General features: G+C 44.0%; 2 protein-coding genes across 4 annotated transcripts; both read right to left on the reverse strand.

The window, feature by feature from the left end:
* Positions 1–141: 141 nt before the first annotated feature.
* On the reverse strand, positions 142–1632 carry LOC120047561 (gap junction alpha-9 protein-like). Its single transcript, XM_038993091.1, has one exon. The coding sequence runs from the start codon at positions 1630–1632 to the stop codon at positions 142–144; it is 1491 nt and encodes a 496-aa protein (XP_038849019.1).
* Positions 1633–5815: 4183 nt separating this feature from the next.
* LOC120048336 (rhomboid-related protein 2-like) lies at positions 5816–13672 on the reverse strand. 3 transcript variants are annotated; one of them, XM_038994228.1, is made up of 8 exons: positions 13476–13666; positions 12469–12747; positions 11132–11280; positions 8813–8925; positions 8307–8407; positions 8144–8204; positions 7953–8014; positions 5816–7193 (listed from the first exon to the last, which is right to left on the reverse strand). In XM_038994228.1, the coding sequence occupies exons 2-8, from the start codon at positions 12703–12705 to the stop codon at positions 7017–7019; spliced, it is 900 nt and encodes a 299-aa protein (XP_038850156.1). In that variant the 5' UTR covers positions 12706–12747; positions 13476–13666; the 3' UTR covers positions 5816–7016. The 3 variants fall into 3 exon arrangements, with proteins under 3 accessions (XP_038850156.1, XP_038850157.1, XP_038850155.1); XM_038994229.1 differs by having other exon boundaries at positions 5817–7193; positions 12469–12723; positions 13578–13672; XM_038994227.1 differs by having other exon boundaries at positions 5817–7193; positions 12469–12723.
* Positions 13673–18451: the final 4779 nt, after the last annotated feature.

The raw sequence follows: 18451 nt of genomic DNA on the forward strand, positions 1-18451 counted from the left end.
CTAGACTACTGCAACAGATCTCCCTCCGAAGCAGTTCACACAATGTCACAACTCGTGTCATGTTCTTCTGATCCCTGTGTTTGAAATAAAGTATTTTTTTTGTCTGATGAGGGACAAAAGATAAGGTTTTACTCTTAGCATTCAGACTTGTAAGTCTGTAGGGGCTCGCCTACTACTTGCGTTGCTTGTGGATGATGGTCGGCGATTGGAAGAGGGTGGTCTCGGACTGTGCTGTGACCCTGAACTTGAGTCCCCCAGTGAGTCTGGGGTGGAGGGACGCATTTTGGGTTCTGATTTCGATGCAGTCCGGGCTTGGTACCCACCACTGGCCTTAGCACCCCCATAAGAATCTGTGTCTGAGCTTTTGCCCTCCACCACTGTGGAACAATTTGAGGGAGCGTTGCCCCTCCATGTTTTCCTTCCGGCGCCTACTAGCAATGTCGGGCAGGAGGAGGCGTGAGATGCGTCCCTTGGGCGCCTGGGAGAGTCTGGGCTCCCCCTCTTCTCTTCCTCGCTGTGAGGGGGAAGGTGTGCAGACTCCTCTGGCTCCTCCTGCTTTGGCGGGGTCACTGAGTCGCAGGGCGGTGAGCGGCTGTCACTGCTGGTGTTATTGGAGTTGGAGTTGTGCTCCGTCGGGCTATGTGCAGCATCTTTGAGTTCTTCCACGCTCCGTTTACCAGCCAGTTCACCCTGAACAGGGAGGAAGGCAGAGGGGTTGATAAGGGGGGGGTAGGTGTGACCCTCCTGGGCCCGCTCCAGTAGGAGGTTGTAGCCACTGGGCGCGGAGGCCATGGTGGGATTGCAGCCGGAGGAAGCAATGCCTGTCTGATGCACCACGGAGTCTTTCTTGGCTTTGCTTGAGTAGAAGTCGTCAAGCTCGTCTTGCAGGTGTGGATAGTAGTCCAGGATGCCCTTCTTGACCTTCTTGTAGCCCAGGTGCATGATCTCCAAGATGTTTAGGAAGAGGGAGACTACAGCGATGCATTGCATAAAGACCATGAAGACACTCTTCTCTGTGGGCCGGGAAACGAAGCAGTCCACCGCGTTGGGGCAAGGCTCACGCTCGCACTTGAAGAGAGGGGAGAGCTGGAAGCCATAGAGGATGTACTGGCCCGTTATAAAGCCTACCTCCACGGCGGAGCGGGTAATGATGTGGGCCACGTAGGTGCGCAGCAGGGACCCCGACAGCGGAGCCTTGTTGAGCTTGCCTTGCTCCAGCTGCCTCACCTCTCGCTCAATCGTTTTCCGAGCCGCCACCATGTCCACGTCCACCAGCTCTAGCTCGCGACGTAGCAGGACCTTCTTTTTCTGCCGCTCCTTCTCCAGGGCTCGGAGGCGGTAGAGAGCATGGCCCATGTACACCAGTGAGGGTGATGAGACAAAGATGACCTGAAGGACCCAGAAGCGGATGAGGGAGATGGGGAAAGCCAGGTCGTAGCAGACGTTCCGGCACCCGGGCTGCTCCGTGTTGCAGATGAAGTCGGCCTGCTCATCGTTCCACACGTCCTCGGCCGCCACACCCAACACCAGCATGCGGAAGATGAATAGGATGGTGAGCCAGATCTTTCCCACCATAGTGGAGTGGATATGCACCTCCTCCAATATCCCCCCAAGGAAATTCCAATCCCCCATCTTTACACGGGCATCGTTGTGTCTGAGTAGGAGGCAGAGAGAGGATCGAGGCAATTTTGTCATTTAAAGAGGCTATATGGAACTTTTGCCTTTTTGGATGGGTATTGAGCCCAAGGCCCCTCAATAGACAGAAATATTACTCAGAAATTCTAATTGGACATAAAGGGGTATTCCTCCCCAATAATGAGCAAAAGCATAGTTTTTTGTTGTTGTGAAATACAACATTTATTCATATTAATATCTATATATAAACCATTCAGCTAACTTTCAAGCCACAATTTGGTGTGTAACAATTACCAACTGAACTTTCTTACACTAGTATCTTCAAAAATATTGTAAAAAAATGACATGTAAATGTTATTTTCTATGCAGTTTGTTTTAAAATCTCTATTTCATTAACAAATACTCTATGAAAAATATATTATTCCAGAGACTATTTTAATCCCACAAAGGTTGCTTTACCAATTAAAATAATGCATCAGTCCTTTCATATCAATAAATACAATTTAAAACTAAACTTGGTTAAGTCATTGACATATAAATAATGAATTGCAACATACCTTTATCAGGGGAAAAAAAGGAAATGTACATCGAAGACAGATGTAAATGTATCATGAATATGGAGCATCACATATTTGTAAAGTAGATATCAAAATGTACGAATAAGCAAGCCATCGATTATCATGTTTATTATTTGCCTCTCTTGCTCCTTTCAGTAGTCCTGTTTTGCCAAAAATAAAGCCATTCCCCTCGGTGATTTAACTTATAAACAATGAGAGAAATCAATGAGAGAGTCATTTCCATTTACCTTGCAGCAGCATGGACAGACTGCTGGTGATTTGAACCCCCACGGGTCCTCCAGCCGCGATGAGGCCACCAAAGAGCTTTTAAAAAAAAAAAAAAATGTTGTGCCCCCTCCACATCTGTCGATGCGCATCACCTGAACTTCTGTGACCCAAATTTTACCAGGGTTGCCAGTGCCGACAATGCACCACGTATGACTGAACAGTTGAGACAGGTGCCAGTGCCAGATTCTGGTCAGTCAGCGAGTTAAAATCAATAATCAGAGTTCTACCAATACAGTACAAGATAAATCATAGCCACACATCAATTGTTTCAGCCTATTCATGCTTGCCATTTATTGATTCAGGGTTCTAGGTTAGTTAAATAATGTCCTTAATTAAAAAGAAACAGTGGAATTATTTGGTTAAAAAGATATTTGGTTTTTCCTAAAGGACTAGCTGAACTTAAATTTGAACAGTCCAGTATGGCTTGAATGTATAGCCAGGAATATAAGAGTGAAGCATGGAAAGGTGTTGTACTGGACAGATGGCCTACTTATTAGGTTCACTCTTGTCTACTGTCTGTAGATTCTATAGGTTGTTGGAGACGCCATAGCCCCCGTGAGAGATGTTTGGTGCAGTTCATCTGATGTTTGATCATGGTATATATAGGCAATGTGATGGGAGTTTCTTTTGAAATCAGTTACTGGTTCTGGTATCCCCCCCAAACAACATAACGCTATGGGACTGTGCCACAACTCTTTCAGATCTATAGTTTTTTTACTCTTGTAATGCAATCAATGGGTCATGTCCGATTTCATACTCTGGTGCTTCCCCACTGTAATTAAGTTGTCTCTGGCAGTTGACACAATATTTTTATTAATTTACAAGAAATCGATTACTCTGGCTTGTTGCAATTGAAGTCAGTCAATTCAGGAAGTGAATTGAATTTAAAATCAGAACATTTGACAACTTTTGACATAAATAGCTTCTCCTGTTCAGTTTATTGAGAAGTAGTGGAAAATAGATTCCCTTTTCAATCATTGAATTGGAATTTCAGTTTACTTCTAAATTGACTGCCTCAATTCAAATTGAGCCTAAACCTGATTACCACAGATGTTAAAGGTATATTCAAAACTTTATCTGTTTTTTTTTGTCCAGGAGTTGGCATAATCCTGGGTCCTGTAACTCGACCTGAAAACAGTTACAAACGTGTTTATAAAGCAGTTACAAAATGAAATTCAGTTCTGATCATTGTATGTGTTAGCCTACATATAGTCTCATGTCATGGTCAGAAAACACAACTTTCTTTGTGGTTTTCCTTTAACCAGATCATACTATCATTATTTCCAAAGGAATGGATGTTGATGAGATTTTGATAATCGACTTTGGTCAATGCACAGTGCAGTTACATGGGTCTGTAATTTTGTCTATCAACAAGTAGACTAACACCAATAGGAGTTTGCCAATCTGTGTGATGTGCAATTGATGTCTATTAAGGATGGGCGCGAGTACTAGATTAAAGGTTTATATTCTATTACTAATAATCAAATTCCTGTACACTAAATTTACAAATATAACTATACTGAACAGAATGTTTCATGAGCTGAAATAAAAGATCTCAAATGTTCCATACACACAAAAAGCTTATTTCTCTCACATTTTGTGCAGGCATTTTTTTTTTTTACATCCTTGTTTGTGAGCATTTCTCCTTTGCCACGATAATCCATCCACCTGACAGGTGTGGCATATTAAGCTGTATGAGGTGCACTTTGTGCTGGGGACAATAAAAGGCCGCTCTAAAATGTACAGTTTTGTCACACAACACAATGCCACAGATGTCTCAAGTTTTGAGGTAGTGTGCAATTGGCATGCTGACAGCATGATTGTCCATCAGAGTTGTTGCCAGAGAATATAATGTTCATTTCTTTACCATAAGCCACTTCAACCTCGTTTTAGAGAATCTGGCAGTACGTCCAACCAGCCTCACAACCACAGACCACTTGCAACCACACTAGCCCAGGACCCCCACATCCGGCTTCTTCACCTGCGGGATTGTCTGAGACCAGCCACCCGGAAAGCTGATGAAACTGAGAAGTATTTACATCTGTAATAAAGCCCTTTTGTGGGGGGAAAACCCATTCTGATTGGCAGGTCCTGGCTCCCATTTTTGTTCAGTATATTTAGCCGGTTAAATTTATAAGCACTGCCACAATTTCAAACTCTGTTTATAGTTTGTGGAGTGTATCAAGTGCAGTGAAAATACATTACGTTTTCTTTTCAGTTGTGTTTCAGAACAACCAGTAATTGAAACAACCAATTGCATACAGGATACATTTTTCCTTCAAACCCGTTTCATTTAAAACTAATATGAGCGTACTGAAAATATTTTTTCTAACACATTCTTTCAAATGCAATCCCTAATGTCTATCTCGAACACTTTCCAGCTTTCCAAAGCACCTCCCACTCATTCATTTTAAATTTGGCTGAAGTATCAATTACATATATCTACTGGCCCAAATCCAGACATTTTCTACTAGTATCTCCCCATGATGAGTAAACCAGATTTTCATGCTCTAACTAATGACCTGCACAAAGGGAAAATGTGAAAATATTGGTTCTCAGTACAAAACCTTAACCCCAAATCCTGGGTTTATTATTGCTGAGCAGACGGTGTGCCAGTCTGGTTCTGCTTTACTCTACTTTAATACAGGAGCTAGCATTGTTCAATCCCAAACAGACTGGTACCAAATATAAACTGACTATACCATTCACCTGAGAACCCTGTGTACTGCCCTGAAATGGTCTCTCTTTAGAATATTGGTCAAATCATTTGGCAACACTAAGGGGATTGATTCACTTTCCAAATGAGTCTGATTCAAACACATTTATAGTCAGGGATTCACATTAGGTGAACCTTGTTTGAGGATTTTATTTAGCATATTTTCCAGCAGTTTGTTGAATTTAAGAACCAATATTTATGACAACTTGGCCATGACTAATTTATCAGTACTTTCTGAAGTTCATTATCCCTCTTAACCAATGGTTTAAGTGTCCACAAAGCAGACAAGCAAGCACTAACTAGCACACAGTTAAATAATGGCACTGTATTGATGTTCCGAGTCTGGAACTATGGAATGTTCCACATAAACTGGCTAGAGTGGTGGTTGTCATTGGGGTACGATCAATTGTCTTTTTTTGAAGCCACTGTTAGCTAATAATAGAAGCGTGGCACCCTAGGTCAGGTCAGACATCAGTCAAGCAAATACTCTGCTCCGTACCCATTCACTAACCCCCATGTCTGGCTTGCCATAGGCCAGATGAATTAAGAGTTCATCTTGGCAAAACATATTAGTCGTTATAACACCAAATAGAGTTTACACAACAAAAAAACTCATAATCCAATCATTTTCACAGAGATCGGATTATGCGTGGCTTTGTCAACACAGATCTAAGATCCGAAGGGATTTTGAAATTGTAAAATAACATTTATTTAATGTAAAAGTGATGAAAAGATACAAGATTGAGTCTGGAGATAAAAAAAGAGGTTCAAATACAAAACAAGTAATTTACAATTGGAATGTTATGCTATCTACCTGACATGTACTTTGAAAGTACATTGTACAAGTTGTAATTACATAAATACCTAAAGTATGTATTGGTTTCTTAGAGATTTGTTGAACCGCCATTTGGTTTCACATACCAACTAACCAATATCACCACAAATAAGTTTCGGAAAAACATTTGAAGATATCACCAATAAAAATATGCCATACAAATGACCTAAAGATGAGGCCTTTTCAATGACCTTTTCATTTTCCTCATGGACTGTCATACTAAACAGTTACGTAGACTAATACACAGTGGCACAATGGAAATGATATAGACAATGCCTAATATACAATGGAAAGTGCTGCCCTCTACTGTTCCACTGTACACAAACATCCTAAACAACCAAAGGATTAACAGACTGACTGATAAATTCAAACTACTGGCAAGTGGCAAAAGCTAAAGAGAAACACAAATTAAAATCATGCTTTCAATAAATTATACTTGAAAGAGGCTTAGCCAAGGATATGCGAGCAGATTAACATTGATATGTGCTATTGTCAGACAGTGTCTCATCCTGTCAACAGGGAAGTGAAACAATAACCTGGCATTGGGCCATTGTCATGGCTTGTTTACGAATTGACACGCCGTTAACCAACAGATGACACACTTGCTCCTGATGGCTTGAAAATTCCCCCAAAACACACCTAAACTCACACACTTGTAGGCCAATCTAAAACTTAGAGGAAAGGACCTGCTTGGGGAAATAATGTCCTACCTCACTGACTAATCAGGACAAACATCATATGGAAAAAAATACCCGTAACACCAATTAACTGAGGTATATTGAGTTCAGTACAAAACCTAGAGATCAAATTAATAATGCATTTCATTATCAACATCACTAAAAAAAACATGTAACAAAGATAATTTTGCACTGAGTGAAATACTACACTTCAACAAGGAATCCCTCTTTCAATTTAAAATCTCTTCTCTCCTGCAGTAGAGGTTTACATCCGTTATTCAAAACGCATGAATTTGTATAGTGTGAAATTATGCAGGGGAAAGGAAGAAGTTGAAGAGCACAGCGAACAGGAGGAAGACTACGTAGCCGACTATGCAGAGCCAGAAGCGCGGGTCCTTCAGGAGCTTCTGGTTGTAGGCGCTGAAGAACACGTAGCCAATGGTCATCCCAGCCACCCCTCCTCCGATGTGCGCCACAAACGAAACCTGAGGGAGACCAGGGAGAAGTCTAATTTCAGTCTCATTTTCCCTTCAAACCAACAAAGTCATGCTGTGCTACAGCCTTACAATTAGCATCCTCTGCCCTGTCGCTGTGGTTAGTATGCAAAGGGTGGACAGCCAGTAAAAATAGCAGGACCCGTTTAAATGCAGACAGTGCATTTGAAACCACACTTCTCACAAAGACCAAGAAAACATGAAATAAAAGCAAGATGAGAGAGGGGAAGCAGGTGATAGATTAGTAGCTTATAGCCCAGTCAGTTAGGCTGCTGGAAAGACAAACAGCTGCAACCCTTATCATGCTCTCCGCTTCTCCTAAAGCAGAGAACAGAATCAAGGATCACACTCATCACAGTCTAGTGACAGGAATCATTTGGGTGCAATAGTTCAGGGGGAACAGACAGGATGTGTGTGTGACAGAGTGTGTAGAGGGCAATCTGGTTTAGAGATTAGTCAGTCCTGTGTAACTGTAAGCCGTATAATGCAGCTGGGTGGTACTGCTACTGCAGTTTTTTTGTCTCTAGTTTTCTATTTAGGCACACTGATAAAAGCCAGATCTACTCACTGTTATATTGGTCTAGGGTTGGACTTCGCATAAGAGCCTCTCCAGTTTTGAACTAAAGACTGTTCTAAAAAAGCATTGCTCTCTGCTGAAACAATACTTATCTGTCTGTGGAAAATCTTTCAATGCCATGCATTTTAAGAAGAGAAAGGGCATGCAGGACAACAACAAAAAAGATGTCTTACCTTCAAGCCAACGTCGTGAGTAAGAAACCTTCTGTAAAGAGCGAATCCGACATCTGTCCCGACTTGAGAAAAAAAAAACATTGAACGTTTAGTTACTGAAATACAACCACAGAGGCGTGGGCGCTGCTGGAACAGTAAACCTTGAGGCACTGGTGGGAAAATAATACGAGTGGATCTGGGAAGGGACCTACCGATAATCACAATCACTCCAATACGAAACACTCCGAGGAGAGGAATCATCTCTCTGAAGTTCTGTAGGCCACGGAGTTACGCAAGAGGAAAGAACAGGGAAATAATGAGAGAGAGAAAAGAAATCTGCTAAAATAGTAGAATCAGCAGTTAGCCAGAACTCACCACAACAGCGTTCATGAAGTATCCACCTATGAGGGCATATACCCCCCCAGAGGCCCCTACGAGAGCACTGAGAGGATCAAATATGGAGCTGGCCAGGGAGCCTGAGGAAAACATGCATGAGAAGGTCATCTATAGCATTATAGACATTTCAGCTATGAAACCCAAACAGGAAAAAACTAACTTTTGAGAAGCGAAAGAATGTCAGAGACTTAAGTGTGAAACGTGATTACCATCTACACAGCTCTGTGCCTGTGAGTTGCTAGCATTGTACAGTCATGATCAGCAAAAATCCAGAAGAGGTATGTAACAAGTGCGCTAATAATAACTAAGGCAACCTGTCGCGCACATTGTGTTGGTTAACCAATCATATGCTATACTATTCATGTCACTAGCTAAAACAGAGTCAATTTAAAAGCAACTTCATTCAGTCGTAACAGACCCTTGAAGACAACTGTGTCTATTTGACTGTGCGTCAATGGAAAAATGGGGTGTATGTGGATGCCCACCTGCTAGGACGCCTGCCATGTAGACCATGCCCACTTCAAAGCCTTTGTGGACCAGCTCCAGCGGGATGCCCAGCAGTAGCTGCATCACCAGGTTGCCCAGGATGTGCTCCACGCTGTGGGGAAGGAAGACATAGAGGAGATGGAGACGTGGGAGTTGAGACTTAGGCAGGAATTTTTCACTGGGGTAGCTTGGTCATTGCAAAAGGGTGCTTGCAATCTATGAAGTACGCACACAAGCTAAAATCCAAGCTAGCTAGATACTATCTGTACAATGGTAGGCTCTTCGCCCCGGGATACATGTACACTGGGGCCAGTGTCAAAGAGAAGTTCATCAATCATTGACATTGAAGCCACAAAAAAAATATATCAGAAGCAGAATTGTCAGTTGGTAAAATTGCCAACCAAAGTGAAAACAACTTTGCATTCTAGCATTAAATATTTTCCAGCTAGTAGTAGCTAATAGAGCGGCAGGTTGCCTAGTGGTTAGAGCATTGGGCCAGTAACCGAAAGGTTGCTAGATCAAATCCCCGAGCTGAGAAGGTAAAACTCTGTCGTTCTGAACCCTGAACAAGGCAGTTAACCCACTGTTCCTAGGCCGTCATTGTAATTAAGAATTTGTTCTTAACTGACTTGCCTAGTTAAATAAAAGGTGAAATATTTTTTTGTAGTTGAAATATCAGCGTTAAATCAGATAACCACCAGCTTCACCCTTATGTGGCTGCTAGAAAAACTAGAAAGCAAGCGTCAACAGCCAATCCAGTAGGGGCTAGAAGCTATAGTCAGCTTTTATTGGTCAAAAGCGACACAATATCGCAGAGTATGTGCATAAAGTTTCAGCTTTCTACAACTTTGGTCCCACCCTGTTCACGCTCCCTCGCGTCACCCAACTGTCCCCCCCGCCCACTTCACTAAAAATGAAACGAGGCTCCATTGTTTTGTCGCCCACATCATGTTATGTGGATACGTAAGGTCAGGCTGCCTATATGAAACAACACAGTTAATGTTAATTGCAAAACTTTTTGCTAACGCTAGCTGATGGCTAGGTTGGCACGTATTTGCAAGCAAAGTACATTTCAACACATCCTCAAAAACATTATTTTACCTGAGAAGATCCTCTTAAATTATTTCTGGTAAAAACTCCTTATGGGGTACATTCCACAATTCTGGAGAAAAAATGCAATCGAAAATCTTCATAAAAGGCATCAGGTAGAAGTAAATTAATCCATGAACACGAATATAATTGTACATATCTTAAATTACCACATTTTCATGAATTTGATCATATAAGATTGAAGCCCATTCAAAAACATTACAGGACTTGCACCAGGAAGTAGGCGAGACTTTCATAGGGTATAGCTAGCTATAAGCAACTTTTACATAGTCCGAAGATACAGTATCTCAATAAACAGGATTTTTCAACCACTCAAATTCATGAGATTCTGGCTGAGCCAATGAGGAGGCACGGCGTTATTTAGGCTGTGCCGTCTTGCTGAGCAGTGGGAGCTCGTTCGTGAGAACAGGATTTTTTTGAGAGAGAGAGAAATCCTGTGGATTTAGCACTTTGTGACATCGGCTGATGTAAAAATGGTTTTATAATTACATTTGATTGATTTGATTGAAATGTTAACTTTCGTTATACATTGACAATTTAAAACGGGCCTATTCTAGAGGGGGCTTCCGCCACCGTCTTGCTACCCCCTAGCGCCGCCAGTGTGAGAGTATGATCGAGTGGATAGGCGAGTGAATGTCTTACCAATGAATCAGAACCTGTGGAAAGACTCAAAGAAACACAAACAACGTGCACACTGCAATTTACTTTTAAAGGTCATTTTTGCTTGAGCCGACATCCACAGCGTCTACAGTGAATGCAAGCTCTGTGAACATTTGGGAAATTGCCTTTTAAAGCCTTTCACTTGGATTGAATCGTGACCTCAAACTCTGAAGAACCCAGAACTGCTTTAGCAATGGCCAAGTGTTGTATAAACAGATGATATGGGAGAGAGTGAATCATTTCAGTGAGATGTGGCAAGAAGAATGATCTGCAATGCTCTACTCTTTTGGACACAGATTAAGCCACAGGAGCTTGGTGGCACCTTAATTGGGGAGGGCGGGCTCATGGTAATGGCTGGAGCAGAATCAGTGGAATGGTTTCAAACACATGGTTTCCATGTGTTTGATGCCATTCCATTCGCTCTTATTATGAGCCTTCCTCCCTTCAGCAGCCTCCTGTGGATTAAGCCTAGTCCTGGACTAAAAAGTTTGGTCAATGGTAAATCTCCAGTGGGTTTGGGCATCTGTGTGAGGTGAAGTGACCCTTACCCAGCGTGGACAAACATGTAGGAGACAAAGCGCCACGCCTCCTCCCGCCGGTCAGACTTGTAAGTGAGAGGGCTGTTCCAGATGCCCTCGCCCAGGGTGACCCACTGCTTCTGGGGCTTCCACACCGCATAGTAGATAAACACTGCTAACTGTCCAGACAGACACAGGTTAGATCAGTGACTAGTTACATAATGACAGGAGGGGTCCTGAAAGGCTAAACAGTTGCTTTAAATGTAGCCATTAGTCAGCCTTCTACATAGTGTTGCAGTATGGGCAGAGCAGACCATTATAGCAGAATACAAACATACTTCAAACTGATAACACACAATGGCAACAAAGTTAATGAGAAGAGCAGAGAGAACCCTAGACAAATTCCTTTAACAAACTGCGTCGACATCGCACATTTTTCTTCTCACAAACTCATTTCACCTTTAAATATCAAACACACATCTCAATTATTTTGCCATAACAAGCTCACCATACTACTAAAATATCAGTGAAATGTCATGGACACAGTGTACGTGGTGTATGATTACAATCACATTCCTTGGGAGGATAGCCTTAAACCCTGGTCCCAATATTAACTGTGCTCAAACTCTATTTTCATTGAGCCAACGCATAGGTCTAGGGATTGCTCTAAGAATCTTGGATGAATTCAGACATTGAGATGGATAAGCTGGCCGAGACCTCCCACAGCAGAAGGAGAGAGAGGAATGTCTGGTACAAGAGCTCTTCGGTTTGGACCTTAGCCACATCCAAATACCAATGTTTGGCCATTTAATCGAGCTCGCCAGCTTGTAGTCCTAAAAAACAGAAATGAGTTACCTATGGGGGAAATGAATGGTGAAAGAATAGGGTTTTGGGATAAACATAGAAAATAAGGTCTGAGGTCAACACAGGCTTAGGAGAGACATTTTATTCTGTGAGATAATATCAGTCAGTTAAAATGACCTTTATGAATTATGACGCCTTTGTGCTTTATGTGCTTCAAAATTCACAAAAAGTGACGTTAGCTGATTAAGATTATCTCATAGAACAAAACGTATAAGATCTCCTAAGCCTGTGTTTACCACAGACCTTATTTCTGACGTTTATTTAAAAATATATACATAAATTTCCCCATAGGCTTTGTCCAATGAACCATGGTGGAGGTATAATATCAGCTGCACCTCTCTCTTTAAATACCATGTCCAGAGCATTTCCTGAAATCGAAAATTCACTCAGGTATAACAACACAATCATGACAACGTATGCAGATGCAAAAGAGGCTACTTGTTGTCAATGCTGCGCTGCCATTAGTAGGATGCGTATTAACCATGATGCGCATTAACCCTCACCTCTCCGATGCTGATGAGGATGATGAAGATGGGAGGGGGGCAGCAGTTGGCTCGCTCCCGGTACTGTTCGTGGAGTTCTTCCGGAAGCATCCACTTGGAGATGGAGCGATGGAACCTCTCGCAGCATCCAACCTTCCTGTTCCCATCATCATCACCTGCCGTATCGCCCATCTGTCTCCCATCTCTGTCTACAGGGTCTACAGCAAGGGGGTCTTGCTCTTCAATGTCTATGTCCATCACTCCTCAGATCGTAGCCTAGACAAATAGAGTGGATGAGCCCTACAGTCAAATTAATTGACAGGAAGAACACGATACATTTCAGATCTCTATGAAAGTATTGTCATTTTCTTTTCAGTATGTGTCGATAGACATACATTGAGGGCTGGTTTCCTAGACACTGATTAAATTTGACTTCATCTGTGTCTGGGAAACTAGACCATAGGCAGAGGATTTTGGGGGGAATAAAACCATAAAAAGGTGAGGATTGCACCATTCAAATTTACTGCAAGAATCCCAAATAGATATAGTATTTGGCAAAAACAATAATTAAAACATTGATTACATTGGGATACAATGACATATGCCTCTCTATTAATGTGTGGGATTTTTTAAACAGATTTTTTAAATTACAATTTTTACAATATATATAGGCCTTCTCAGAAAACTTAAGGGGGGGGCAAATAAATTCAGACCGCCCATTGGGGAACCCTGGCCTAATACAGCAATGGCTGATATATTGGACTACTTTGGAGTCTGCCACTGTAGGGTCAATATGACTGACAGAAATACAAGCACGAACAATACAATTTCAAAGAGAATTTTCCTAAGCCCTTTTTTTGACAACGTGGCTTTTCCCCCCCAATTTACCTGTATATGAACCATGTAAACTTAACCCACACACACATGATCATGTCCCATTCAGTACAGAAGTTGGTCTACACATTGTCCATAATAGCAGAGGCCTATATAGCAGGCAATGGTGTTTAGAAAGTTTAGAAGTAACTTACGTAACTACTGATTGGTAGAGCTGTCGTAAAAAATGATTCAACTCAACGTTTCCACTAGCATCTTAAAATACATAAATTACTGTAGAAGTTTCTCTTTAATACCTTTTCTTCTGTTTTTATATTTTTAATTAAGCAATTCTAAAACAGTCCGGACATTCCAAGACGCGTAAAATCCTCACTACTGTCCTTGGGGAAATGACGGTCAATTCTGATAAATGACTTGAGATAATTATAGACCTCCCTTTGCTTTTCCTGCTACGAACTTCCTTCCTTTTCCAAACAAACCACTGAAGAACCCCCACTTGAAACGAATAGGCTGCTGAGTCTCATTTCATAAATCTAAAAAGTTGAATTTCGCAGGCATTTTGAAACAACTCACCTGCGCTTCCGGTAACACCTGAGACCGGTGACGCCATCATGGGCTTGAGGCTTTGGCTGGAGGTCCCCATTGATGAAATGTCCTCCATCAACAACATATTATTAAAAGTGTGATATGCATCGTTGTTTCGTGGACCACAGACAAACGAGTCATATACTTGTTTATCAACGATTCTGGTGTTCAAATATTTTAATTGTTCCAAAGGAAAAGCTTGTTCTACTGTCAAGCATCCTATCAATGCAATTTCTGCATAATACGAGTTGTACCACTAGAGGGTGTAAGAGACTATTACGAAAGAGAGACACCCATAATAATAAAATAAAAAAAGTTTTACATGTACTGACTTAATTGGGCTGCTTGTTGATTTTCACATATACACCCAGTGATGCCAATTTAGCAATTTTGTTGCTAGATTTAGCAACTTTTCAGACTACCCTGGCAACTTTTTTTTCAAACAGCACCTAGCAACAAATTTTGCTACTTTTAAAAATGTATTTGGAACTTTTAGCAACTTTTGAAAAGCGACTCAAATGCTAAAATGCACGCATTTTCCCTCTAAATGACACAAATACGATTTTCTCTGTCACACACCCAGTCACAACACACGTGCCTGGCTGCAAAAGTGCATTGTGAATGACGTCTGCAGCAGGCGCTCAGCTCGTGCACAGGCAGCAGCAGGCCAGAAGCAATTTCAGCAAATTGCAAATCATTGTTGGCTAAATGCAGCAGCAGTAGTACGGGTTCGACGAGCCAAACCCAAAGAATATAGTTGGTCACGAATGTTTGATCTTGAACAGAACTTACAACATCAATCAACATGTCTCAATCAAAATGGTACAGCCAGAAGTACAGAAAAGAGTGTGAGTCTGTACCTGAACAAATGTCAAATCATATTTTTTGCAGAGATGGCCAGTCAATTTGAGTAACGTTATTGTATATTCTATGTGATGACGCAGTTTTACGTTATCACGCAATTACATCACAACGTCATTTAGCAACAAATCAACCTGCCTCTAGCAATTTCCCCTGAAAACTAGTTGGCAACACTGTATACACCAATCCTCTCAGATCTTCATAAGTGCCATGGTGGTAGGAAGTAGTGTTAAATTAGACATTTTGGAATTGTCACAATAGTTACCCCCAACCCGACAACTCCTCAAGTCATATAGTGCATTCGGATATGGAACGCCATTTGGGTCTTTGCTTGTCAAAAGAGATACACGTCAAATAACACTATTTGACATGTTAAATAAGCTTGTTCACCAATCGGGACCTGAATAGGACTGCACGTCACATAATCATTTAACACGTTAATACATTTTTTACGTAGTTATTACACATTGATTACAATAGAAATCCTATTCGATGTGTCACAACGATTCACCGATATGTATGCTATGATGCTAGTAAAGTTTTGTCTCGCGCACCTGCCGCTGGCGCACGAGTGCAGACACAATTCCCCTTAATAGTGATGGGCATTCCGGCTCTTTTCAGTGAGCCAGCTCGTTCGGCTCAGATCACCAAAAACAGCTTTTGGCTCCCAAACGGCTCTCTAAAAAAATATGTTTTGTATTTTTTCAAGACAAACAGTTTGCAATAGTTTGACTATGATTGGTGTTAAAACAATTCTAATTAAATTATTAAATTAAGTCATACTCTACTTTAACCACAATGTATTTAAACATGCATTGGTTTGTTATGAAAAATAATGCTATTAAACATTTGCATTTAAAGTATAACTTTTTAATGTATTGTAATGACCTGGCTAGATCATAAAGGAACAATTGTCCAGACAGAGGATTGAGTTTACGAATTTACGGTTTATTAACCCAACTTCACACAGGCTACTGTTTGGCCGTAGCCTGACCTTCTCTTGTGAAGGCCAGACGTAAGAGAGAGAACAACGGCTAAACCTGGTCTTAACTTCCAATGCTTCATCCACCTGCCACCCACCCCCCCACGCCACTCTGCCAACCACCAGGATGTCCAGCATCAGAACATTCCAGGCATTCCCGTGATTGGCAGAAAGGGTTGATTGGCATGTCGGACCCCGCGGACACTGGGTACTGGTAAGTACAACACAACCAACTAATAGCCTAACACATAACACAAAGCTGTCTGTGCGGGTCGCTACACAGCCCCCCCACCACAAAGTCCCTCGTCCCCGAGGGAACAAACTAAGTCTCTGAAGCGACCCGGAGGTGTCCTTTGCCTGCGCGGCCGTGATGGCCGCAGAGTGTGCAGATGTGAAACAGGGTGCTCCGTCCGTGGCAGGGGGCTGCCCCTCTGGGACCCAGGGGATGAAGGCAGGGATATGGGGGACAAGGATGTGGGAACGGGTAATACAGTCCTTGGCTCTGGGGAACCATGCGGTGACACAGGGAGGGAGACTGGGAGAGTGGGCTGTCTGGAGCCTTGTCTGCGGCACCTGGGGTTGGTGCCTGGAGAATGTCATTGCCAGAGAGGGGAGTTATGGGGGTCCCTGGGGTTTGGGAAGAAGAGGCCCCTCTGTAGGGGGCTAACCTGTCCCGGTGCAGTGCCACCTTTCTCCCTCTGGGAGAAAGCTGCACCCGGTAAACAACTTCCCCTACCCTCTCCAGGACACTGCAGGGTCCCACCCAGTGGCTGTCCAACTTGGGGCATCTGCCTTTTTTTCTTAGGGGGCTGTAGACCCAGATTAGCTCCCCAGCCACAAAGTGCCTTCCCTGGGTGTGCACGTCATAGTTCCTCTTCTGCCTCACACCTGCATTCACCAGCTGCTCTCTGGCGAAGGTGTGGGCTGTCTCCAGGCAGTCCTGGAGTCTCCGGCCCCGGGGGAACATGAGGGTTATCCAGGGGCCGACCAAACGCCATCTCTGCAGGGGTGCGGATCTCTCTCCACAGCATGAGGAGTCCGGCAGGCGTGCAGGAGGTGGAGTCTTGGACAGCGGAGTGGCATGCCATGAGGACCATAGGCAGGTGCTTGTCCCACTTTGAGGATGGAGAGGAGTAGTAGCCTCTCACACCTGGTGGTGAAAACACGGGACTCAAAGTTTCTGCCTTGGTCGCTGTGGATGGACTCCGCAGCTCCAAACCTGCTGAACATCCCCGCTGTCAGAGTGTCAACGATGGTCTCTGCCTCCTGGTCAGGCAGAGCATAGGCCTCGGGCCAATAGTCCATGGCCATGAGCACCCAGCGGTTTCCACTGTCTGTGGTGGGGAACAGCCCAACAGATGAGTCTGACCCACCTCTTCCTCACTCAGCGCAAAGCTGTCTCTGAATTCAAACAACAACTGCCACAACCGTTCCTGCTGCTCGGGGTCAAGACCAACACAGTTCCTCCCCCACATCTCCCTCACTGCAGACAGTGTCCTCTCCTCTCCCATCTGGGGTAGCTGGGCTGGCCCGGGCTCACGGAGGGATGTGTCGTGGAGGTAGCTGGGGGAATGTAACACACAGTCGTAGGTGACAGAGGGGCTGGGGAAATGATGCACAGACCTGCCCCCTACTGTCAGAGTCATTATTCCCTTCCCTTTCATGGGTGCCAGCTTGCCTGTGACTGTGTGGAGCTGCACAGTTGTGGACTCAAACTGAGTCCAACCTGGCATAATATCCGGCCTCACCAGGGTTACTGTGGACCCAGTGTCCACCAGGGCAGAGCAGGGCACCCCTCCACAGTGACAGGGACATGACCAAAAGTCCCCAACACAGGTCCTGCCCACCACAGCAACAGGCTCCATCAGCTTGCCCTCGTCTGCTTCTGGGGGAAGTGGAGCCTTGCTTCCCCGTTTGTGCCGGTGGGCTCCTCCTGAAGATGATGGTGGTTGGGAAAGAGAGCCAGGGGTCCGCACTCCCCGGTCTATGCGGACCCCGAGCCGTTTCCCTGAGCTCTGAGGGACATGGGGCAATCCCGGCGCAGATGGCCTGACTGGCCACACCCCCAGCAGACCCTGGGACCAGGGCGTGTGTTCCGTACCGCCTGTAGCGACACAGCACGAATGAGTTCAGTCATTTCAGCCACCCATGCAGGCTTTTCCAGCTCTGGGCTGCTCTGCCCCCCAGCCCGCACAGTGGGTCTGTCTCCCTGCACCACCACCAAAGCCCCAGCTGAAGCTCCAGCCCACACCAGCTCCCTCTCCAAAGCCATCTCCAAGGCTATCTGCAATGACTCAGGATGAGCTGGCTGGGTCTGTATGCGCAGCTCCGTAGCAGAGAGCGCCTGTATGAACTGGTCCCGTGCTAGCTCGCTCTGCACGGAGGGGGGCATGTGAACATATGCCCGCCAAGAGAGGCTCTCAATGTCATTAGCTAGCACCCGTAGTGGCTCTACAGGCTGCCTGCGTCTATTACTCAGTTCGGAGCGCAGCAGCCCGGGCTGTACACACTGTGCGTGCGTGCGTCCGTCCAGGCGGTGGCAGGTTGTAAGGGCTCAATGGTGTGATATTATGGGTCAAGTACTGTAGATAACTGACTAGAGGACAACATAAGACCTGGTAAAGAACTTCAGAGGGATGACTGGCTCTCACATTGTCTACACCTGTGTCTTCTGGAGATCAGGATTTTTTGTGACGTTGTGGTCAGGTTACTCCGTTCATCTTTCCCTCGATCCTGACTAGT

This window comes from Salvelinus namaycush, chromosome 5 (genome assembly GCF_016432855.1).
Source record: "Salvelinus namaycush isolate Seneca chromosome 5, SaNama_1.0, whole genome shotgun sequence".
Classification (NCBI taxonomy): domain Eukaryota; kingdom Metazoa; phylum Chordata; class Actinopteri; order Salmoniformes; family Salmonidae; genus Salvelinus; species Salvelinus namaycush.

Bases quoted from the DNA above. Each gene is read 5' to 3' on its own strand.
- LOC120047561 (XM_038993091.1), bottom strand. From the start codon at position 1,632: ATGGGGGATTGGAATTTCCTTGGGGGGATATTGGAGGAGGTGCATATC.
- LOC120048336 (XM_038994228.1), bottom strand. From the start codon at position 12,705: ATGGACATAGACATTGAAGAGCAAGACCCCCTTGCTGTAGACCCTGTA. The intron at 8,926-11,131 runs GTAAGGGTCACT...CCTTCCCCACAG, and splicing joins TACATGTTTGTCCACGCTGG to CGTGGAGCACATCCTGGGCA. The intron at 8,015-8,143 runs GTAGGTCCCTTC...TTTTTTCTCAAG, and splicing joins TGGAGTGATTGTGATTATCG to TCGGGACAGATGTCGGATTC.